Consider the following 24395-nt stretch of genomic DNA (forward strand, 5'->3'; position numbering starts at 1 on the left):
AGCCCCGGCGAGGCAGCCTCTGACAGGCGGGCGGGCCAGGGCCCGAGTTTATAAGTGCGCGGCCCCCCTCCCTGGACGTTCGGGAAAAGGAAGGAAGTGCCTGGTGGGAAGGGCTGATGCTGCATTCTCGGATTACTGGGTTCTCCGGGCGCCCTGCGCCCGCCCTCGCGCCCGGGATCACCTCGCGGGGATGAGTAAACTCGGCCCCGGCTGGGAGGTCCTCGGGCGGGGCCAGCAGCGCAGGCTCCCGGGAGGACAGCACCTCTATCAGCGCGGCGACAGGACCCGCCCCACGCGTGCAGCCCTACAAGGGGCTTAACCCGCAGCCCTCCTTAATCTCCGGTCCTCTTTCTTTTCCTTCATCAAAGTGTTGTTACCACCTATTTCAAGGAAAAGGCTGGATTGCGGAGCTCTGGGAAGAGGAGACTGGGCGAGGAAGGCTTGGAATGAGAGGTGGGGACGTAGCGCCCAGGACCTGCAGGGCTGCGGGAGGAGGTGCCCGCCACCCAGAGGGTTTTGGGAGGGGCTGCCTAGGGCGTGGCTTTCCCCAAAAAACACGAGCGCAAGGAGAGCGAGCCACACCCTCCCCGGCCAGGGCGCCTAGCTCCGGAGAAGGAGGTGCTTGGAGACAGCGGGCGTGGCTAAGGCGACCACGCTCACAGGAGGAGGACTGGCCTAACACCCGGTCCCCAAGTGGGGACCCACGAGCCCCTGAGCACCAGCTGCCACGGCCAGAGCTCATCTCATCGCGTGAGAAAGTCGTGGGGACACTGTCAGGGCGGCAAGGTCTTGCCACCCTTCGGAAGTGGTGGCAGGCGAATTCCCGCCGAGCCCTGTAGGGGCGAGCGAGTTTAGCCTGTTTGGTCTGAGTTCTAAAAGCATCGCAGAGGGACAGTGCAACTAGCACCCCCAAAGGGACCCGTGGTGTGCCCTTGCAGGGGGGGTCTGTCTTTTGAGGGTTTTTCCCTTTGGCTGAGCAATCAGATTGACACAGAGGAGCACATAAATGCCAATTGGACGGCAAAAGACATAGACGAGGGGCTGTCCTGGGCACGCGCGGGGTGGGGAGCTCTGGGAGGAGACTGGAATCTGTTACTTTCGCGATCTTATCCGCTCACTCTCGGATCAGGAATGCGGAGGGGTGGGTCCAAAGCAGAACGGTGAGGGGCAAACTTTTTTTTTTTTTTTTAACACCCTGCGCCATCCTCCGCCGCGGTCACTTACTGAGACGCGCCAGGCGGCGGCGCTGTTGAACTCTAAACGAAACCAAAGACGTTGGTGAACTCGAACTTGGGCTAAAAGGGTTAGGGTGTGGGGACCCAGAGGCCTCTCCCAGGGCAGGACACGCGGACCCCTCGTCTTACCCGCGGATCGGGCCCCCACGCCCAGCAGAGCCCAGGACTTGCGAAAGAACAGGAGAGTGTGGTGTCTTCACCTGCGGAAGACAAGCACCTGCCGGCGGACAGACTGACCGCAGTGACCAAGGGGGCGGGGCGGGGACACTCCGAAAGCGAAAGGGGGGAGGCACTGTGGTCCCCTGCACTCCCTGACGCCTGCCCGCGGGCGCAGAGCCTCCTGAATATCCCGCTGCCCCTCGGTACCCCACGAAAAGGGACACCGAGGTCTGAGGGTCCCCGGAGTGGGAGCGACTGCCCCTCCAAGAGGAGGAAGGAAAGACCCCCAGATCGGAGAGCCGCGCAGCCCAGGGTGGGGACGGCGCAGGCGCTGGCCTGACATCCCACTGGCTGCAGAGCTGAGTCAGGGGTCACCACTCTGGCCGCCCTGGAGAGGCTGTCTCGGTGCAACGGGCCCGGGGCGGGGCGGGGCCTCCAGACACCGGCTGGAACTCGCCCCTGCAGAGACCTCAGAGGTGGGCGCGTGAGACGGGAAAGGGGACCGGACCAGCCACACCCTTTGTTCAGCATTTCCAAAGGATTTCAGGACTACGGGGCGGGCGGGCGAGACAAAGCCATAAACGAAGGGCGGGGCCCTCTGAGCCCGTGCCAGCCCTTAAAGGAGTTGAGGGACGTTCAAGCGTCAGGTCTGGCCGCCACCAGGCTGGGTCACTTCACGGATGGGTTCTAGCTGATTCACCCTTAGCCAAAGAGCTTTATCAAGTGTGGCAAGCAGCTTTTTTCTTAAGAGACGTAAAAAAGAACTTTCTAGTTCTAACATGAACACCTGCTCGTAGACTTGTTAACCCCTAGGTCCCCTGATGAAGACCCTGCTTGGCAGTGTTTCTCTCCAGAGCACGTGGGCAGCTGTCCCTGCTCTGACTTAGAACTTAAGCGTCTCCCGTGGGGAAGGAGAAAACCGATGTGTGGAAATGCACAATTCCAGGTGCTCAGGGCTTCGGGACTGTGAGAAGTGGGGACTGACTCCCAATTGTTGCTGGTGATAAGAGCCCCAGGCCCCCCCCGGGGTGGAAAAGCCTGTCACTAGCACCTGAGGACACAGGACAGGGTGGAGAGGGGTGCATACCCTGTCCAATGCAATAGCCATAATCACCTGTGGTTATTTAAACTAAAACTCGTTGCATTAAAGTTAGAAATTCGGTTTCTCAGTCGCACTAGCCACATGTCAAGTACCCCACAGGTTCGTGACTACAAATTGAACATTACCGAGAAAACACTTGATCATCGCAGAAATTGCTATTGGACGGCGCTTGTCTACACATAGAGCCAAGTAATGACCTCAGGGAAGCCATTGGTGGGGGCATATGAGTGTCCCTTCTAGGATTCCAAGAACACCGTCTTGCAACCATTATTGTTTTCAAGGTAATTGTTGTGAAAACCGCCATCAGAATCTAGAAGGGAAACCTTAAGAAGAGTAAAAACTGGGGCTTCCCTGGTGGTGCAGTTGGTGAGAGTCCGCCCGCCGATGCAGGGGACATGGGTTCGTGCCCCGGTCCGGGAAGATCCCACATGCCGCGGAGCGGCTAGGCCCGTGAGCCATGGCCACTGAGCCTGCGCGTCCGGAGCCTGTGCCCCACAATGGGAGAGGCCACAACAGTGAGAGGCCTGCAGACAAAGAAGAGTAAAAACTGTATAATCACTATTAGTACTTGACTAATAAATACATCAATATTATTTTTAACCTGGATGTTAAGTATAATAATTTAGACATTAAGAAGAAAGACATTTAAAAGATAAAAACATGCTTATAAGCCATAACAGTGTTAAAATATAGACACAAAAATTAAGTGTCTGTGGTGATGCAGCAACATATGAATCTAATAGTGGAAATTAAATGCCTGGTGAGCAAATGTTACTCAATAAACAACAGTCTGCCACTGTAGCAGAACGCAGGCTTTACTAAATATTTACTTTCAACCAGACTTGAAGAAAGAAGTGAGGTGAAAATTAACAGTACTTTACTGGCCCATTCTTTATAAAAAGAAAATATGTTGCATCTACCCAAACCCCACATGTGATACCATATTTGATGATGAAAGACCGGAAGCTTTGCCCCTAAGATCAGAAACCAGACAAAAGTGCCTACTCCCACCACATCACTCAGTAGTGTGCTGGAGATTCGAGCTAGATTCTAGCCGGGGCAGTTCCACATGGAAGTCAAATAAAAGGCATCCAGAATGGAAAGGAAGAAATAAAATTATCTCTTTATTCATGATATTGTCTTGTTTGTACATGGAAAATCCTAAGAAAACTATTCAAAAACTATAAGAACTAATAAACAAGTTCAGCGTTACAGGTTACAAAATCAATACATAAAAATCACTTGCATTTTAACAATGCACAAATTGAAAATGAAATTAGAAAACAATTCCGTTTACAATGGCATTAAAAAAGAATGAAATACTTAGGAATAAATTTAACAGAAGTGCAAAATGTATACTCTGAAAACTGCAAACAATGTTGAAAGAAATTTTAAAAGACCTAAATAAATGAAAAGACATCCTATGTTTATGGATTGGAAGATTTAATATGGTTAAGGTGGAAAAATTCCCAAAATTCATCTACAGATTCAGTGCAATCTCTATTAAAATATCTGCTGATTTCTCTACAGAAATTTTCATGCCGATCCTAAAATTCACATGGAAATTCAAGGGACTCTGAATAACCAAAATAATCTCGGAAAAGAGAAACAAGACAGAAGGATTCACACTTCTTGATTTCAAAATTTACTACAAAGCTGCAGTAATCAAAACAGTGTGGTTCTGGCATAAGGAAAGACATAAATCAATGGCACAGAATTGAGAGTCCAAAAATAAACCCTTTGAAGATATACAAATGGCCAATAAGCACATGAAAAGACGCTCAAAAATAAAACTTTTTGTATTTAATTTTAGTCAATTAATTTTCACAAGGGTGCCAAGACAGTTAAATGGAGGACAGAATAGTCTTTTTTATTCTAGCCATCCTAGTGAGAGTGAACTGGTTTCTCAGTGTGGTTTGATTTACATTTGCCTGGTGGCTAATGACTTTGAACATCTTTTCATGTGCTTATTGGCCATTTGTATGTCTTCTTTAGTTGAATGCCTATTCAGATTCTTTACCTGTGTCTTAATTGGGTTAGTTGTCTTTCTATTATTGACATTTTCCAGCGACTCACAGATGCTGGTGCAGGTACACGGCCTATTTTCATCAACCAGGGTTGCAGACCAGCTACTACAGACCTCGGGGGTCTGAGAACAGGCCTGCAGGATGGTTTGGCAGCTCGCGAGTGAACAGACTGAGAACATCTGGAACTTGGGCAGATGGGCCCCCCGGGGGAGTGAAGGAGTCACAGAGAGCAGCTTTGGGGAGGGAGCTCTGCTCTGGGGTAAGGGGCTGCCAACATTTGAGTTCATCACTCAGAAATCCCACTTCCACCCACGGGCCTGGGGGTGCCTGGGTTCCGTCTAGCTCTGTGGGAAGAGGGGAAGGGAGTGGCTTCCCGCTGGGAGTACCTGACCCCACTCACCTGCACCCAGAGCCAGCCCACCCACCAAAGGAGGGGGAAGCATTCACCCATACCCAAACCACTGGGAATGCTTTTCAGACTGGGAATAATTCTGAAGCCAGATCCCAGAGCAGCACTGGCAAAGGCTTCTCTTTAGAGGTTTTTTCTCCTTTGGATGGGACTTTTGGGGCATTTAGCAAGACCCAGCCTTCCGAAGTCCCTTAAAGGACCCCCCAGGAAAGGGGACAGACTTATCTCACGTTCCACAGGCAACGAGGAAGGATGCTTCCTCCTTGGAACTGGACGTCACTTTTATGCTCCTGATGGCCAGCTGGCCACTGAAGAATTCGGAGTCAACAGATGCAGGGGAGAATCCTGGCAGCATCGTCCATGGTGCATATTTAAAACTCCAGCTGGTCCTACCACAACCAGGATAAATACACACTGCTGATAACATGCAAATCCAGCACTTGAAATATGCTACAGGGAAACTAGGACTCTGTTTTCTCACAGTGTTTGCTCTTCTGCTGTTTTCCTATGGTCTTGAGCTTGGACATCATTTTTGTATTTTATCCTGTAATCTCAAAGTCGTATTTCATGGGGAGTTAAGCAATCTCTAAATCAGGGGAAAATAATGGTTGAAAAAATATATATTTGGCTTCCTGTTTCCCAGAAAATATTTGCCGCCATTTCCATTTCTGGCCCTGCATCTTTCCAGAGAGTTGAGAATGTCATTTAAATGAGTCAGTCCCCAGAGCTCAGAAGAAGTGACAAAAATGTCGACACCCTGCCCCAGACTGTTCATGCCTCGCCACCTCTGGCCGAGTGAGAGGCAGCTGGGATCGAAACAGGCAGAGAGAGAGGAAGGGATCTGCTAGCCAAGCAGCTGCCTTGTCCCTCCAACATGAGGTCCCAGACCAGCATCCTCACCTGGGGGCTGGTTAGAATGCAGCATCTCTGCCCCCACCCTGTGCCTCCCGAATCAGAATCTGCCTTTGACCAGATCCCAGAGACAAGGGGCGCACACACTCCCCCAGAATGGTTGTGCTGGAAAAGGACCCAGCCGGGCAGCAGAATGGCCTCATTGAGACCTCACACCAAACCAGCTCCTTCCCTGGCCCCCCATAGAGGTTCACTGACCCGCTCAAGTTTGTGGAAAGGAGCCCTCAAGACCAGCAGCATCAGTGTCACGTCTTCTCTCTGTAAACACCATTTGTCACCTTGGACTTGTCAGAGAGGCAGACTCCTGGGCCCAGCCCAGACCTCCTGAAACAGAAACTCCAGGGCTTAGGCCCAGCCATCTGGGTTTGGGCAAGCCCTCCTGAGGATTCTGATGCACAAGCATGAGAACCACTGGCTCACCATGTAGATGTTGTGGCCCCAAGCCTCTGATCACATCCTCATCCTCATCCTTCTCCTGGGCCGCCCACTTTGGGTCCTGGCCCTGCCAACACATCCATGGACCTGCAACCACAGTTCCTGCTTGCGGGGGCACAGCTAACCCAAATCTTATTCTGATGAGGTCATGGAAATATATTTTTAAGCCAAGCTAAGTGGAATTTGTAGAATTTTGCCACAAAGAAAGTGTAGCAGGCATCATGAACAGGAGGCTGAAAGTCACACATTGGGATAAAAGCAGGAAGGTTGAAGGGATCCAGGATGCTAACAGCATCAAGAATTCAGAGCCCCAGCCTTGGACTGTCAACTTCTGGACTTCCTGTCATGGAAGACAAATAAATCTCTATTTGGTTCCTCCACTGTAATCAGATTTCTGTTTCATGCAGCCAACCACCTGCCCAGTTGGTGCAAACTTGAATAAGTTGAAGTGTAGCTTCCTGGATTGCCATTTATCTGATCTAATTTATTTAAATTTCAAAGCCTGATTCTTATTTTTAGTCAAATGTCATCATTAAATAGTACCTCCTGTGTGTTCATAGGTCACATCCCTCAAACCAGAGGTCAACAGAAGGGACAGATAGTATTTTAGCACAATGTTGGGCACATAAGATGAACTTGAACAAGTATGACTACTCTTAGCTCTGTTTCTATGATAGAAAAGCTCTCTGAAACTCAACTTCTCTTCTCAAAATGAGGATAAAAGCCACATCCTAGGGTTAGATGACAAAATCTGGGTCCTAGGGCTACTCTGAACCTCTGGATCTGCTTCATGGACACCAGGATGGGCAGGGGAAGCAGGCAGGTCCATGGGGCAAGTACCGAGTTATTTGTTCCAGAAAACAGCTGCTGCTGTGTATGCTGCTGTCAGCAATTACACTTCTGTTTATACTGATATCCAAGCCTCAATGTCCAGAAAATTGTTATGAGGATCCAGGGCCCTCAAAACTTCAAGCTTATGAAGACATGTGATCATCTTCAAGAATCTACACACCAAGGTCACACAAAACTAATGGGTTCATCTTCAATTTTAATCTAAAATTACTGTGTCAAACCCCAGTTATTTAGATGAAATCTAGGAGCATGTGTTTGTCTTGCTGGGTGAGGAAGGAAAGTGGGTCTGGAAAATATGACAAGTCTGAATTAGAGAATGTTTTAAATGGCAATGAGGCAGACACTCTTGGTTGACTGACCCCTCCCCCATCCACACCCCCGCACAGCCCTGTTCTCTAAGGACCCTCCCAGTGGTCAGTCTAGAGACGGTCACGTTGTCCAATTTTAGCCAATGGGATATTTTTTAAAACTGCTTGGTGGGCTATCTGGAGGATCCTTCAAAAAGGACAAATATAAAATCTGTTTCTGGTAAAAAAGAAATTTTTAATTCTGGACAAAATATAAAAAACAACTATTTGAAGACACTGGGTAGTGACCAGAATCAGACAGAAACTGGAGGGATTTAACCCTTCAAAGAAGGAAGCCACTTTGGGTGAGATCCATGTTTATTCATACTTTCTCCTCAGCACACTCGCAATTCGCAAGGTGTGGGGCAACTAAAACCCATTAAGAGAATGAAAAGATAAGCACAGACTGAGAGAAAATCTTTGCAAAAAAATTTTTGATAAAGGACTGGTACCCAAAATATACAAAGGAACTCTTAAAACTCAACAATAAGAAAACAACCCAATTTTAAAATGGGCAACAGACCTTAACAGACACCTTACCAAAGAAGATACACAGATGACAAATAAGCATATAAGAAGATGTTCCACATCATGCCATCAGGGAAGGCAAATTAAAACAAAAATGAGATGCCACTACACACCTATTAGAATGGCCCAAATCCAGAACACTGACAACACCAAATGTCGAGGAGGATGTGGAGCAGCAGGAACTCTCATTCGTTGCTGACGGGAATGCAAAACGGTTCGGCCACCTTGGAGGACAGTTTGGTAATTTCTTACAACACTAAACATAGTCTTATAATATACAGTAATCACACTATTAGGTATTCACACGGATGAATTAAAAACTTACGTCCACACAAACACATGGATGTTTATAGTAATTTTATTGATAATTGCCAAAACTTGGAAGCACCCAAAATATCCTCCGGTAGGTAAGTGGGTAAACAAATGGTGGTGCATGCAGACAGTGGAATGTTATTCGAACCAAAAAAGAAATGAGCTATTGAGCCATGAAAAGACATGGAGGAACCTTAAACGCATACTGCTAAGCCGATCTGCATATGCTACATGCTGTATGATTCCAAATGTATGACATGCTAGAAAAGGTAAAACTAGGGAGACAGTGAGAGATCAGTGGTTGCCAGGGTTTTGGGGAAGTGGAGCCCTGAGGGTTTTAGGGCAGGGAAACTACTCTGTGTGATACTGCACTGGTGGATACACGTCATGATATATTTTTCAAAACCTATAGAATGTGCAATACAAAGAGTGAACCCTAATGTAAGCTATGGACTTTAGTTAATAATAATGTGTCAATGTTGGCTCATCATTTTACCCTATGTACCTCACCAAAGCCAAATCGTAATAACAGGAAACTGTAAAGTGTTGAGAGGTTATATGGGAGCTCTCTGTACTTTCAACTCAATTCTTTTGTAAACCTAAAACTACTCAAAAACTGAAGTCTAGTAGTGAAAAAAAGAATACTTGGTGAACCCAAAATAAAAGAAGAAAAAAGAATCAGAAGAAAAACAAAAAAGTAGAAAAGGCAGAAAAGAAGTAACAAAACAACCGGCTTGAACCCGATGAACTCTGATTCCATCAGCTCGAATGCCTAGAACAGGCAAATGGAATGGATAGCGATGGGAAGCCGAGTGGCGTTGGTCTACGCAGTGGGGGTGGGAACGAACTGGGAGGAGCACGGGGGACCCGCTGGGTGGTGGGAGGTCCTCTTGATTGGAGCAATGGTTATGGGGTGGTGTGTACACTTACCACAACTCAGCAAATTGTAGCGGTGGGATTGGTACATTTTCTCTGCCTATAAATAAGAAAAAAAGGACTGCCTTTGCGGGGGCATGTGGTGAACATGAGGATGAAAGCCGCAGGCTGGTGATGAAGGACCAAAAAGATGGAAGGCAGTTGACAGCAGCTGTGGCAGCCTGAGACTTCCCAACTCTGGACCCTTTGTCATGTGAGAAAATAAGCCTTATGCTAATCGGGCTTTATTACGGGCAGGCAAATTCACCACTAAATACTACAGGTTCGCTTCACATAAAAGTAGAAACAGAATAAAATACCCAGAACAGATATTGATTCATTTTCATTCATGTGAGAATATTTGTAATTCCTATCTATTCTACACAAATGGATGTAAACATTGGGAGAAGTGCACCAGAAGATGAATTTTGTAGGCTAAACAGCTCAGCTAAAAATCTCTTATGAACCTCATTTCCCCCAGCAAAACTTTATTTATTTATTCATTCATTCATTCAGGTTTGTTTTCTTGTTTGTTAAGCTAATGCATGAGTTGATTCCAGACCACGTGACTCCAAATTTTGAAATAACAAGGTCCAAATGAATCATCTTTTCCTATGCTCAAAAAAGGATAAGTGCCTCATGTTGAAGAACGTTCAGCATGTAACTAAAGTTAACAAACAGCATTTCATTTCAGCCTCAAACCATTAAACACCAAATCCAGTCTCTGAACATCAAAGCCATTCTGGGCATCTGGTCCCCTCTGAAAAAGCCTCTTAAAGAAAGGCCATGACATTACTGCAGACACTGGTCTCACTTCAAACCTGGCATCTGCAGCGCCCAGGAGCTTTTCCAAAGTTGTTCTTACCTATGAATTTTAATAACATGAACGGTTGTTCCCATAGTAAAAGATGCTTCCCTGAAAGTGCAGGGCCTGAAGACCAAGGGTAGGGTTTGGCCATTGCTCAGAGGGAAATGCAGTTAGATGACTTGAAGGAGGGAGATAAGAGAAGGAACGGGACACTGTGAATCTGAAAGATAATACTCAGCATGGTGTTGTGGGGGGGAGTGGGCGTGGAGCAGATGAGGGGGTGGCGGGGAGACCTCTTCTTCATGAGGTATGTGCATTTTTGGATGGAGGCCAGGAAAATGAAGGGGATTCATGATTCCCGAGCTGCCCTGGAGGGAGGTAGAGAGAAGACTGGGCACAGAAGCTGTGTCCAGGTCCGTGCTCTGTAAATAAACCTCCTGTGAATACCTGTGGCCAAGAATGTGAGGATCCTGGTTTCATTGCCCTTGAGTAAACGTCTAAGAGCAGAACTGGTAGGTCCTATGTGTATGCTTAACTTTTTAAGAAATTAGCCAGCTGTTTCTGATGAAGGTGCACCTCTGACATTCCCATCACTGTGCACAAGAGGTCCAGTGGAGAAGTCACCTCTGATGGCAGGATACAGCCACGCCTCCTCCTCCGCGACACACGAACATACCATTGTGACCAAGACAGAACCGGGAAGGCCCCTGCGGGATCAATGAGGGCACAGACACAAGATGCGCCCTCAGATCATGGCGGGTCTCAGGTGCACAAACTCTCTGGGGATGGCAGAGAGCTTTTGAGCAGTACTAGTGTGTGTGTGTGTGTGTGTGTGTGTGTGTGTGTCTGTGTCTGTGTGTGCACATGCGTGTGTGGTTGGGGGAATACACAAGCGCAGTGTTACAGGGATGCTCATTTGGACATACGCTATTATTAGAAACACCCATCATTGCTCAGTGTTCCACCTTCCTGTCTCAAATAGGTTGAGAGCCAGCCTGTCTCCTCACTGGCTGCTGGTTGACACTTTTGCGTTTAGTCAGAGGCAGTGAGACCTAGTGATGTGGTGAGGATGCAGGATTTCACAGCCCTACTTCACCACTTGTCAGCTGTGACCATGGACAAGTTTAGCAACTACTCTGTGCCTCCGGTTCCTTACCTATAAAGTGGGGAGAGTGATACTGGCTGTTTCCCAATAAATAGATACCACTTTCTATCTTGTAGTAATAAAAGTTTGGTGAATTTTCCCGCCACATTGCTTTAATAACGTATCCTGTGAACTACCTATCCAGGTGGCCTTACGTTGACAACATTTGAAACCTGGTTGCGTGTAAAGCTCTGTGTGAGGCTCACCCTTCCCTCAGGTGCCTCCCAGCCTCGCAAAAAGACAGGCACGGGAACACTGAGCGGTCACGCCAAGAACAGAGGGACGGGGCCATCAGAGAAATCTGGAACGAGAACTCTCTCTTCAGGGACTCAGCTGCCTCCTGAAGAAATCTGCTGTGACTTGTGGAGGAAGGAAGGTCTGTCTCAGCCAGGTGTAGGGGACAGGTGAGGACAGGTGAGGATGCGACTGGGGGCCCAGCCACAGCCCTGAGACTGTCACTGTGGTCAGGTCAAATTCCATCCTCCCATGTCTGTGTCTCTGTACCTGAAGTCTTCGCCCATCCCAAGAGTGGAGGCCGCTCTGGAAGCGCTGGGGATTACCCATCACCTTGCAGCAGCCCCATCCATTATTGGCGCAGTTGGTGTATCAATACCCCGGCTCCCTTGGCCCTCGGGTAGAATACATTCCCAGAGTTTCCACGGTTGTATCACCTCCCCAGACTCTACCGCTAACGCTGTCCTCCCCAACAAACTACTTGCACTGGAATCCCTGTCTCCAGGTCTGCTTCTGGAACAAAGGGAGCCTGGAGACCAGATGGATATGAGAGCAACTGTCCAAGAGCAGTAGGGACGTCCTGAGTGTGCGCAGTGCCCTCTGCCGGAGACGGGGCGGGGTGAGCAGACAGCGGCGGGGCAGCTAGTGGACTCTGGTCGGAGAGGAGGCCACGGACAACATCAGGGTTTAAAATAGGGCCCTCTGGGTGCGGCGTTGGCTCCCCCTGCCTGCTGTCCTGCTCCAGGGCCCCCAGGGCAGCCATGCATCCGACAAACAGTTATTGAGCACCACTGTGTGCCAGGCCTGGGGCGTATCAGGGACCAAACAACAACAGAAATCTGCCCTGGAGGAGCTTACATATATATAAATATAGACAATAAATAATAAATCATAATTACTGGAGGAGATGATACACTGTGCCAGAAGGTGACCAGCGCTTTGGGAAGGGCAAGGGCCACTGGGAGGGCTGGAGAGAAGGTGCGATTTCACAGTCACCTCAAGATGGAAGAAAGACAAGGAGCGGAGGAAAGTCAAGGGACACAGGGAGGAGGACCATCCAAAACCACTTCCAGAATAAGAGAGTCAAGAGGATGGTCAGGAGGGAATGCTCCCAACAATGAGAGAAGAATACTGCCCCCAAATGGATAAAGGAGAGGCCCTCCTGGGGGACCCCCAGACCAGCAATAGCAGCTTCCCTGGGAAACCTGCTAGAAATGCAGATTCTCGGGCTGCAGCCCAGACCTACTCACTCAGACCCTCTGGGCTGAGGCCCTGCAGGGGCTCCAGGCTCCTACGATGGAGAAAGAGGACCCAGGGCAGGCAGGATGGGAACACATAGAGACAAACATAAAGAAAGCGGAAAACAAAGAAATTTTCACTGAAAAAGTTTGTATTCATAAAATGCCACAGATTAGGTTTATCAGTCTCAAGCGTTAGACAAAATATAATTTGACCTGAAAATGTCCAAACACTTATATTTCATATTGGTAAAGAAAGCAATATACCAAATGCACTTCAATCACCCAACAGCACAGCTTTAAGGAGACAAAGCAGACAGAAATACAAGAAGTGACAAAGCTGACCCCCATGAGAGACGATGACTTGGACAAAGATGATGGACAAACTGGTGTGACGCGTGTGCAGGACTGCACCCCACACACACTGCGACCTTGACCTTGACCATGAGGGTGAGGGCTGAGACACACAGGGACACTACTCTCGGGTGCGGAGATGATGGGTTTGACAAGGAATTGCAACACTTAGGTTTGGGACATAATCTTTTTGGGAAAGGAAGACCCTGGAGAAAGAAGGTAAGAGGCACAATTATTTTCCTCCACCTCACAAGTGTCCTTATTTTCATGGGATATTTGAATTCAGAAGGAGCTCAACAGAGCAGACATCGTGGACCCAGCTTAAGACTCTATGATATCAATGATGCGGACAAGTGTGAAACGTGAAGGGGACGAGATAAGCAGTGCTTTTCAGAGAAAGGTGACAAGAGCACAACGCGAAGGGTTTTGGTCCTCCACCGGGATCAGCAGAATGCAGCTCAGCTGCTCCACCATGTGACCCAGGAGGTTAGAGATGGCACAGAGGGGAAAACGGCCCTGCACTGTCTTAAACTGAGAGCAAAGATGTGCAGTTGGGGCCCGATGACCTTCACCTTGACCTTTATCTGAGCATCCCCTGCCTCCTTTCCCTCCCTCCCTCTCTTTCCTTTCTTCCCTCTCTGTTTATCCTCCATTCTTCCCCTCCTTCCCTCCATGCAGTTGAATTCTATGGACCAATTTCCACCGCAAGGGAGGACTAACATCCAAGTCAATGGTGACAAACCTCAAATAAAAAACCCAACAAACAGAACCCGAGTGGCAGCACGTGGGGAACTCTGGCTGTGGGCTCCTGGAGGCTTGGGAGGGTTTGCTCAGGCCTGCAAAGAGCGGCCCCTCGGGTCAAGTTCCCTGGAGTGGCGGCTGGCCTCGGGGCTTCTCCCCGACCTTTCACTCTGGGCCTCTTTTTTCACTTTTCACCGCTTACCTGGCCTTCATTTCCTCCGAAAAGGATGAGCCAGGGTGTAAAGGGGATGAGACATGGTTCTCTTTTTAAGCAACTGTAATGTCACAATATAATTCAAGGAGAGACTGAGCTGAGGCTTTTTGGTTTGGGGTTTATTGTCTCTGTCTCCTCTTACTGAATGGACTTAGGAGTCAGCTGAAAACGGGGCATACTCATTCAGTCCACGTTAAAGCCGTGGAAGGTACGTGATGTGTATGTTGGTCTTTCATTTTAATCTACGTGTTGTCTGTCACAGATATACTTGCGTTGTGCAGTAGGTATAACTCTGTATAAATCGATTTTTTTGTGAATGAATCATATTTGAAAGATTTACTAGCATTTACGTCGTTTTAAGTCACTAAGAGGACTTGCCGCTAAAATGTGGCATTTTTGTTCATGGGCTTTTCCCATAAATCAGGAAACCCTGGCCTCAGGTATTTCAATATGAAACAGAGGATGTTAGGATTGTGTGTGTTTGTGTGTCCCTTTGTGTCTGTGGGGGCCCTTGTGTTTCTGTGTTTGCGGTGCGTGTCTCTGTGTGAGTGTGTACGTTGTGGTGGGGTCAGCCATGGTTCTTCATATTAAGATATAATTTCCAAATGGATTTTGTTAGTGGCTAGACAGCTCAAGGATCATCTTTATTGGACCCCAGTAATGACTGTTTATCACAAGTGTCCGGGCCATTAGCATCACTGGAGAGCCCTTGATCCTCCGTAAGCCCTGTTCTTACCAAGTACACAATCTGCAAAGCAGGTGGACTGGGAATCAACCACCATCTGCTGCCCCAGCCTCCAGTCACGGTGACGTTTTTGCAGCCAAGCAATGAGCAAGCCAGTTGGTCCGTCCAATCAGTTAAATAAGCTGGAAAATGTTTGCTGACCAAGTGGTGATAAATGCTCCTATGATCATTACAGAACAGTGTTTACACATCACACCAATTGGACACGTTTAATCCTGCACCAGGTGTCACCCATGCAACTAAAAAGATGCAGGGAGGGGCTTCCCTGGTGGTACAGTGGTTGGGAATCTGCCTGCCAATGCAGGGGACACGGGTTCGAGCCCTGGTCTGGGAAGATCCCACATGCCGCGGAGCAACTAGGCCCGTGAGCCACAACTACTGAGCCTGCACGTCTGAAGCTTGTCCTCCGCAACAAGAGAGGCAACGACAGTGAGAGGTCCGCGCACCGCGATGAAGAGTGGCCCCCGCTCGCCGCAACTAGAGAAAGCCCTCGCACAGAAACGAAGACCCAACGCAGCCAAAAATAAATAAATAATTAAATTAAAAAAAAAAAAAAAAGATGCAGGGAATCGGACGGTGGAGGTGGCGGCGTGGAGCACGGGCTCAGGATCAGAGGGCAGCATCTGGAAGCACAGATGGGGGCCTGGGTGCCCCCCGGGTCTCCCCCAACCTAGGTGCCCTGGGGCCAGTGTCACCTCCAGTGGGTAAGGAGGCAAGCCGTCAAGGTATCTCTGAAAAGGGACACAGATACATTTGAATGTAGTTTCTGCTGTGTATTTTGAGCTGTTATGAAACATATTAAAACATGTTGACAGCAATGTATATCGGAGTTTATTAGGCCAGGTGCGTAACAAAGCGCAAAGGAGGACAACCCACTTCTGAGGCTGACGGAGGTGCCACTCAGCTTCTCAGAGGCCTGAGGGCAGCGCAGCGTGCAACCCACCCTCCGCCGGCCTGGGGTGAAATAACCCCACATAGAAAGCCCATGATTCCAGCATCAGGGGAACAAACTTCAAATACACACATCCAAAAAGACTTACATTCTCATTTAGCACTCGTGGAGGGACTGCTGACATTTACATCTAATATCTAATATCATGGCATCTAATATCGCCGAGCCAGGCCTCGCCTATGATCTATTTCAAGCTTAAGCCAAATATGCAAAAAGAGCTTCAGGCCAGTGGGCGAAATCTGCTGAGAGGAAACACTTGCCCCCTTGCAGATAAGAGGAACAATGAGAGAAAGGAACTCCAAAATTTCTTCTTAAAACGGATGGGCATTATCTCCGTGAACAGACCAAAACACACCGCATTTTTTTAAAAAAGCACTTCGGTGAGTATTAGTCCCTGGAATCTGCAATGGGGTAAGGTATTTGATTATCGAACACGTGGAGAATTTTATCATCCTCTTTTTGTTGGTTGGCAAACGCCACAAACCACCCAGATTTAAGCAGTGGGTTTTGCGGCCAGAGAGGGACAGATGTTTTCGGGGATTTTATATCTCAGATTCCCATGCTAAAGCTATTGTTTCAGGGATGGAAATATGTAGGGGACATTACACCATTTTGCAGCTGCTAGAAAGCAATGCTTTCCTGTTTTCCTGGTTTAGACAATGGAGAAGCTAAGAAGAAAAATAATAGGAAAAGGCTTTCCTAGATTTGCTTTAAAAAAAATACTGTGGGGCTTCCCTGGTGGCGCAGTGGTTGAGAGTCCGCCTGCCGATGCGGGGGACGCGGGTTCGTGCTCCGGTCCAGGAAGATCCCACATGCTGCGGAACGGCTAGGCCCGTGAGCCAGCGCCGCTGAGCCTGCGCGTCCGGAGCCTGTGCTCCGCAACCGGAGAGGCCACAACAGTGAGAGGCCCACGTACCGCAAAAAAATAAAAAATAAAAAATAAAATAAAATAAAATTTAAAAAACTGTGTCATTTTGAATTTAGTGCTTTTTTGGGGGGTCAAATCTCATCTCTGTTCTCTTAGTTTTCACAGAATTATATATGGGAAAGAGATTTGGAATAAAAGTAGCTAATGATCAAATCCACATTCTTCAGAGGTTGTTCAGGGATGAAATCCAGGCCCCTCACAATGTGCTCAGATGAGGGCTCATGACCAGGACATAAAAGACGCAGCTACACATGTGTGTGCAAGAGAGAGACTCATTCCCAATTCAGCTCCTCCTGCACCACACACACACGTTTAATTTTTTATTCCACTTTCTTGCCTGATCATGGGGAAGATGTGAGGACGAGCCTTTAGGAGAGGTTGCTTGTCTCTCCTTGACAGGCACTTAGGCCTGAGATGGCCTTGCCAGGCCTGGTGGTGACCGCAGCCTGCATCCCTCCCGGCCTCAAGCCAGAACTGGCAAATGCACCCACTTAATGCCACTGGGAACATGGCTCAGGCACCGAAAGGGACACCAGCACAGCTGCTTCTGCCTCAAGGCCACACTGCGGAGCAGCCGGGGCTCATCGCACAAAGGTCACTCACCAGGTCCTCCACGCCCAAGGCGATTTTGAAGAACCGCCCCCCCCTTGACTGTCTACACTCGGCTTCCCCAGGGGACTGTCCTCCGGCATCAGCCCCTCCCAATGGCCAACGAGAGAAAAGAGCAGTGATCTCAGGGATCATCCCTGAAATTCAGGAACGGGTGTGTTTAGGGAGACATCCTCCCTTTAATTTATCTCCTGAGGAGGTGGTGAGTTTGTCCCGAATATAAAATTAGTGAACCATGAGAAATTCTTTGGAGGAAAGTCCAAATTGTCTTTGAACCTATTGCCAAGGGGAGCCTCTCCTTGACCCCAACACTCAGCTTGCTCTGCCTCTCAGCAGGTCAGGGAATCAGGGACGGAACAGTGCCTGGTCTGCCCCCGTCCAGCCCAGGGTCACGGCTGGAGGAATCTCTGTGTGGCAGAGCCCACCTCTCCCCACGTCCATCTGTCCGTTTCCCTGGATGTCACGGCCGAGCCACCTGGGCCTCTGGATAAATGGATACTTTGTCAATTGGCCCCGAGCTCCCAAAACAAGGATTCAAATACCCTGGCACAAAATGACAGCCGTGTTCAATGGGAGAAGAAACCCTCGGTTTGAGGCTTTTCATCAGTCACTGCCCGAGGTGGTCCAGTCCGGGGACTGCGGCCACTGCTGGGCTGTGGCTGTGAGGGCAGGTAGACCCCACTCGCCTGCAGAGGGGCTGACTCTGACAGAAGGGATTTGGAGAAATCCACCCATTTCTCCCCACCCGCCCCCGGGGGGGATGTCGCAGTGGGTAGGAGGTGGGACAGGGCTGCATATTCACCTCCCCACCCCAACCAGAGAAGAATTCAAACACGGAGACCAAATGGGGCTGGGCTGTAGAAGAAACCACATGAACGCTGAAACCAAGGGCACGTCGGTGACCTCAGCCAGTTCAAAGCCAGGGGACCACAGGGGTCGGGGCAGCCTGGACTAGCAATGTCCCCCTCGCCCCAGTGACAAGGGTGAGGGCCGTAAAGCCCTAGAGGAAAGCACCTCCTGTAAGTGCAGACGCCAGCCACGAAGTGCACACACTGCCACGGGCTGCCCGATGGTCAGCGCCGCACGGCACACCACCCCGGGGCCGAGGGACACAGCCTTCGCCCCCTGGAGTGCTAAACCCCAGTGTTCCGAGTGGGAACTGCAGAATATTAGGTGGCTTTAGAAAGCAGACACTTCGAACCCCCTCCTGGGTCCTATCAGGCCTCTCTCCTTCCTTCCTTCCCCCAACCCCCTCCAGTTTTCCATTTTCTTTTCTTCAAAAATGGAGCTATAGGGCTTCCCTGGTGGCGCAGTGGTTGAGAGTCCGCCTGCCGATGCAGGGGACGCGGGTTCGTGCCCCAGTCCGGGAGGATCCCACATGCCGCGGAGCGGCTGGGCCCGTGAGCCATGGCCGCTGAGCCTGCGCGTCCGGAGCCTGTGCTCCGCAACGGGAGAGGCCACAACAGTGAGAGGCGTACCGCAAAAAAAAAAATCAAAAACGGAGCTAAAGCACCTACATTTCAAAACTGGCAAAAGGGCACCTCCTTGACTCTGAAGGCCGTGCACGCAGAGTGCCGAGCTCTGGGGCGGAGTGTGGATCCTGGCAAGTTACCTCTCTCTGTCCTGCGCCAGAGAGGCCGAGTCCCCGTGCCCTCTGGGTGCCCAGGCCTCCCGTGCTGCTCAGGCAGCTTCTAAGGGCTCCGGCCTGCAGTGAACCCGGGCTGCTTTCCAGGCACCCAGGCAGAACTGGCAGGGACAGAGAGCCACCGACAACAACAGTCTTAGTGGTGGGAAATCTTTGCAAGTGAGCACTTAAACGCGAGGCTATAAATTAAAACGGCTGTGAGCAGTGTCTGCGGTTGCACAAGATCGTAGTTATTCTCCTGTTCTTGCTTCCTTCCCTCTCGCCCCCTTTTTTAAGGAAAAGAGCCCGGGGATTCCTGTGCCGTAGGCAGCTCTGGGCCAGCACCCGCGGGACCAGTCCTGACTTGGTGGTGCTACGGTCGCAAGCCAGGATCAGCTCTCAGGAGGCATCAGCCACCGTGAACTGTACTAAAGGCTTATGACAACACGCTTAAACCTCAGCCCAGCAGCTCGCTCACATCCTCCAGAAACCAGCAGGGCATCGAAGCCCAGGCAGCTGCAGAGGGGGCAGGACAGCAGCGGGGACATGGGGCCGCCTGGCTCAGAGACCAGTGGTCCTCGACCTTTGTCCTCATGAGCGTCTGTCTCATCAATCAAGCCTGTGGTGACATCAGTACATTTATTTACACGAATTGATTCAAGTAGTTTTGAAACAAACTCTGCCCTCTCACTCTAGCTTTCAGAAGCACTTCTAACTCACTTCGTACAACTTTCCCCGCATTGTTCAGATTTCATCTGCAAATAAACTGAAGACTTGCTAGAACCTGAAGAACTAGAAGATGCGATTACTACGTTCTGTCTCCGTGCCACCGAAGCAGATGGAAACCCAGGAATGGAAAGGAATGTCTCCAGCCTCAACATGTTCCCTCGGACAGAAACAGAGCTTCTTAAATAATCAAACAGTTGATCGACTCAGCCTCTGTCACACCAGGAGGCACAAATCATTTCAGTCCTAATTTTCCCTGGTTCACAACTTCTTCTTCGATGCTTATGAGGGCAGAGAAGAGGGCAGAGAAGCAGTTCAAAGGGAGCCCGTTAGCACCGGACTTGTCACGCCCAATCCAGAATGAGGGTGAAATGAACTCAGTCACATTTGAATTTGAACAGGGAGAGGGAGGGAGAATTGTTAACATGCATCAAATTCCTGAAAGGACACCGGACCCACCACTTACACAGCACACGCGTGTGATACCTGCACAGTTCAAGTTGCCAGGCGTTTAAAGAGAAGATTGACAACTATTTGCTAAGATTCCAGTCCAGTCTTCCAGGAGGATGGGGGTCCTGCTTCCAATAGGCACCTGCCTCTGAGGACGGTGGTCACTGTCAGTGTCTTGGGGCCTTCTCAGTTTCAACAGTCTGTCCCCGGCGTCGGACTGTGGGGAACAAATGGGGACATATTGGAGGCTGCTGCCCCAGCTGTGCCGTCTGGACCCCGGGCGTGGGGACAGACCCACGGGCACCGAGCCACGGGCAGGGCGGCACCGCCCGTGAGCACACGCAGTCCTCGGGTGACCCCAGCCTGGGCCATGCCTGCCCCTCACCCTCTGCCTGCTGCATGCCATGGCCGCTGCCTCCACCCCAGCCGGTGCCTGCCGCATCCCCCCTCCCGCCCCCTTGGCAACCCAGCCTCCTTCACCTGTAGGGGTTCTCCGTTGCCCTGCTCTCGGCTCGCTCAGGGACCCAGGCGTAGCTGTCTGCTGCGCTCTGCGGCTTCTTCTCCTTCTCCTCCCTCTTGGCTCTGCGCTTGCGATAGACCAGGAGCCCCAGAGCCAGAGCCAGCAGGAACAGGATGGCCACCACAGTGCCCAGGATGTAGAACAGGAGCAGCTTCTGCCCGTCCGTGCCATCGTCGCTTTGCTTGGCGGTGAAATCCTCACCTGCGGAAGCCTCACGGCCAGTGGTGGCCGTGGGGTGCTGGGTGCTGGCCTCCATCCAGACACCAGGGGACACACTGGGGGCCAGCATGTCAGGTGGGGCAAGGGAGATGGGGGCGCTGTCTGGGAGGGAGGGTCTCCTGGCGGTGGGCGCCACCGTGGAGGCGCCCTCGGGGCTGTCCCTGGTGGGACTGGACGTTGCAGCAAAAGACACGAGCCTCCCCTCTCCATCTCCTGTGTCCTCCCCTTGGGGAGGCCCAGCTGTTGGTCCTAGGGATGTGAGGCCCCCAGTGCAGGAGACCCCATCGGGGGACAGCTCCCAGCCTGGCAGGCAGCCACAGCGGAAGGACCCCTCTGTGTTGAAGCACAGGCTGTCACAGAGGCCGCCCTGCGGGCCCGCACACTCGTCCACGTCCACGCACCGGGTGCCGTCCTCCCCGGCCAGGACGTAGCCCTCCTCGCAGGAGCAGTAGAAAGACCCGTCTGTGTTGGTGCAGCCCTGGGCACAGGGCGAGTGGCTGGGGGCACACTCGTCCACATCCACACAGGCCCCCTCTCTGGGGCCACCAGGCTCGTAGCCCACCCAGCACTCGCAGCGGAAGCCCCCGAGAGTGTTGACACACTCCTGGGCGCAGGGAGCGTCCTGGCACTCGTCCATGTCCACGCAGTCCTGCTGAGTCGAGTCTAGCCGGTAGCCTGGGGGGCAGTGGCACATGAAGTCCTTCCCGAGGGGCCCAGGGACGCACGTGGACCCCCCTCCACATGGGCTGGAGCTGCAAGGGTTCCGAGAGGCGCAGGTGACCAGGTCGTCCAGCAGCCGGAACCCCGGCCGGCAGCCACAGCGGAAGGAGCCTTCCCCACCCTCGAAGCAGTCCTGCTGGCAGCCTCCGTTGTTGAAGTCGCAGCTGAACTTGGGGCTGACACAGAGGGGCCCCGAGCTGTCCCAGTCAAACACACCGGGGGTCTTCTCCTTGCACAAGAAGTAATGCTGCCAGCTCTCGTCCCCGTCCCCACAGGCCACGTTGGCCATGGAAGCGAAGGGCACAGCCTGCAGGGAGGAGCTGGTGGCCTGGAAGGGAGTGGTGTAATTCACCTGGCCCGGGCCCCCCAGGGTCAGCGGCCAGCACATGCCTTTGAAGCTGAACTTGCACACAAAGCCCTCGATGCTGCTCCCAGAAAACTTGGAGCTCCCACACGGACCCTCGGTCCACTTGGAAAGGCGGCTAGCCAGGGCCGGCGCGGACAGGTCCAGCATCAGAGACACGCAGCGCTTGGAGGTGCAAGAGTTCTTTGCCTCCTTGTGCCAGTTGGTATACGACGTGTCCTCCCCGCCGCCCACCCAGCTGAAGCCCTTCAGGGGCAGGCTGCTGTCCAGGCACTTGCCCTTGTCTCTCTGGAGCCCAATCCAGAACCTGCCCATGCGCTCTGTCAGGGGCGCCCCCGGTGGCAGGAGCTGGGCCAGGGCGCCCTGGACGTGCAGGGCCTCCTCCTCGCTCTTCACCGTGGCCAGGTTGCCCCCTTTCTTGCTGCAGCGGAGCTGGGCGTCGTCCGCACTCAGCTTGACCCTGTGGGCTGTGTAGCAGGCAGCCCCCGCGCAGACCACGGCCTCCTGGGCAGCGACAGCCCCCGCCCAGGGCTGTACCACCAGCAGCAGCAGCAGCAGGCCGGTGGAGCCGGCCATCATGGCCTCCGTGTTCCCCTGGGCGGGAGGCTGGCGGCCCGGCGGTGACAGCGGCAGTCCCGGCTGAGCTCCGAGGGGAGCCGAGGGCTCAGACGTGGACACTCCGTCGCAGGGAAGGACACAAAGGCTGAGGGCTTTCCGCGGCCCCCTGACCCAAGGCGCATCCTGTCGCTGCACTTCTTATTCCTCACCGGATACGGGGGCTTCCTGTGCTGAATAGTTTCTGACTCCTGTTGCCTTCATCACGCTTTTGTTGTTCATAAAAGGAGCCAGGCAACGTCGCTGGGTCCCGAATAAGGAAGCACGGTGGCATGGGGGAGGGGAGGGGAGACGTTCTTTTGCAGCTTGGAGACACCGGCTGCTTTCTTTGGGGGCCCGTCCTCCTTCCCATCCGCGTGAGGGCACGCCGTGGAGTGAGTAGATTTGGGGGGCCAGGAGCTTGAGAAACTCACTTGGTTATCCCATAATAAAATTCCACTTTGCTTTGCAAACAACCAGAAGAGGAAAAAACGAATCCGCAGACTTGAGACACGGGGCCACGGAGGGTTGTAATTTTCAGCCTTTTTTAGAAGCGAACTGGACTTTCCTTTTCCCTCTCTCATGTTCCCTTTGGCTTTGAAAGTCTTTTTCTCTTATTCCCCCCATCGTGAACTTTAAATAGATAGGCAATTTTAAAATAGGAACTGGGCCGTGGGAATGTCTGAGTTTCTAACACGACGCCAAGCTCCTCGAGAACATTCAACCAAATTGGGTGAAATTGGGCAGTTTTCAGGGTTTCACAGTGCAAATATTGTGTTGTGATGTAGCAGCGTCACAGAAAGCACCAGAAAGGAAAAATGAAAATGTCTCTGGCCTCACAGCCTTGGGCTCGCACGCCTGCTTTTCCTCAGCTCGGGGGTTACGGGAAGGGCAGGAGATCTGGGCCCAAATTCAGTCCAGGCCGTGGCCGACCTCCTTCCGCATGGCGACTCATCAAAGGCCCTTGAATCTAAAAGTTCTTTTCCTGTGATGACAGACGTGCTTTGCTCATCGGGGCTATCACTGGTTGGGGGTCCCTGAGAAGTAGACCCCAGACAAGGATTTGGGACAAGCAGTTTATTTGGGAGGGGAAGTGATACAGGGACAAGGAAGGGGCCAGCACAGGGTGACACTGAACAAGCAGGTGACTGGGGGCTCCTGGGGCTCCTGGGCTCCCCAGGAGACTGTGTGGACCATGTGTCAGTCTCCCCAGTGAGGGGAGGGGGCGGGACACTCCCCCTTCTGCTCCACTCCCCACTGGAGCCGCGACTCCTGGCGCTCTGGGTGGATGGTAAGGGCCCAGTACCCAGAGGGAACGCTTGGTGGAGAGTGGCAGGACCTGCCCAGGGGCTGAGCTGCGGCACCTCAGAGACTGTCTCTCCTCAGAGATTCGAGAAGGGCGTCCTGGGAGTTGGGAACTCACGGGCTTTCAGCCTCCACAAGGGATAAAGCACCCATCTCAGATTCCAGTCAGAGACCCCTCAGGGGGTGCTCCCTATGTCCTTTTTATCTTAATCAGATGTTTGCGAGAGTCCAGAGATGCTTTCTTAGAACCCATAGAATTCTCCCTGTGCTCTTTAGTGCCTATGGAGACCCAACCATCCACACACCCATCTATCCATCCATCCATTCATTCATACATACATCCATTCAACCATCCATCCATCTATCCACCAACCCACCCATATATCCATCAGTCCAACCATTCATCCATCCATCCATCCACCCATCGTTCTATCTATCTATCTATCCATTCATGCATTCATCCTTTTATCTATCTACCCGTCCATCTAGCCATCCATCCATCCACCCAACCAATGTTAATGAAGCCCTTATTATGTGCTGGGCTCGGCACTGGGATTCTAGGAGAAAACTCCTGCCTTCAGGACCCTTGACATCTCTTAGAGTGGACAGATTTGAACATGTTGAACAGTTGTAGCTGTGACAGGTGCCTCAGGGAGTCAGGAGAGGTCCTGAC

The 24395-nt window shown here is 51.4% G+C and overlaps 1 protein-coding gene across 1 annotated transcript; it reads right to left on the reverse strand.

The window, feature by feature from the left end:
- Positions 1-19449: 19449 nt before the first annotated feature.
- On the reverse strand, positions 19450-22603 carry CD93 (CD93 molecule). Its single transcript, XM_030872486.2, has 2 exons — positions 20481-22603; positions 19450-20217 (listed from the first exon to the last, which is right to left on the reverse strand). Exons 1-2 carry the CDS (start codon positions 22400-22402, stop codon positions 20193-20195), a joined length of 1947 nt encoding a protein of 648 aa, XP_030728346.1. The 5' UTR covers positions 22403-22603; the 3' UTR covers positions 19450-20192.
- Positions 22604-24395: the final 1792 nt, after the last annotated feature.

Source organism: Globicephala melas, chromosome 15 (genome assembly GCF_963455315.2).
Source record: "Globicephala melas chromosome 15, mGloMel1.2, whole genome shotgun sequence".
NCBI classification, from domain to species: domain Eukaryota; kingdom Metazoa; phylum Chordata; class Mammalia; order Artiodactyla; family Delphinidae; genus Globicephala; species Globicephala melas.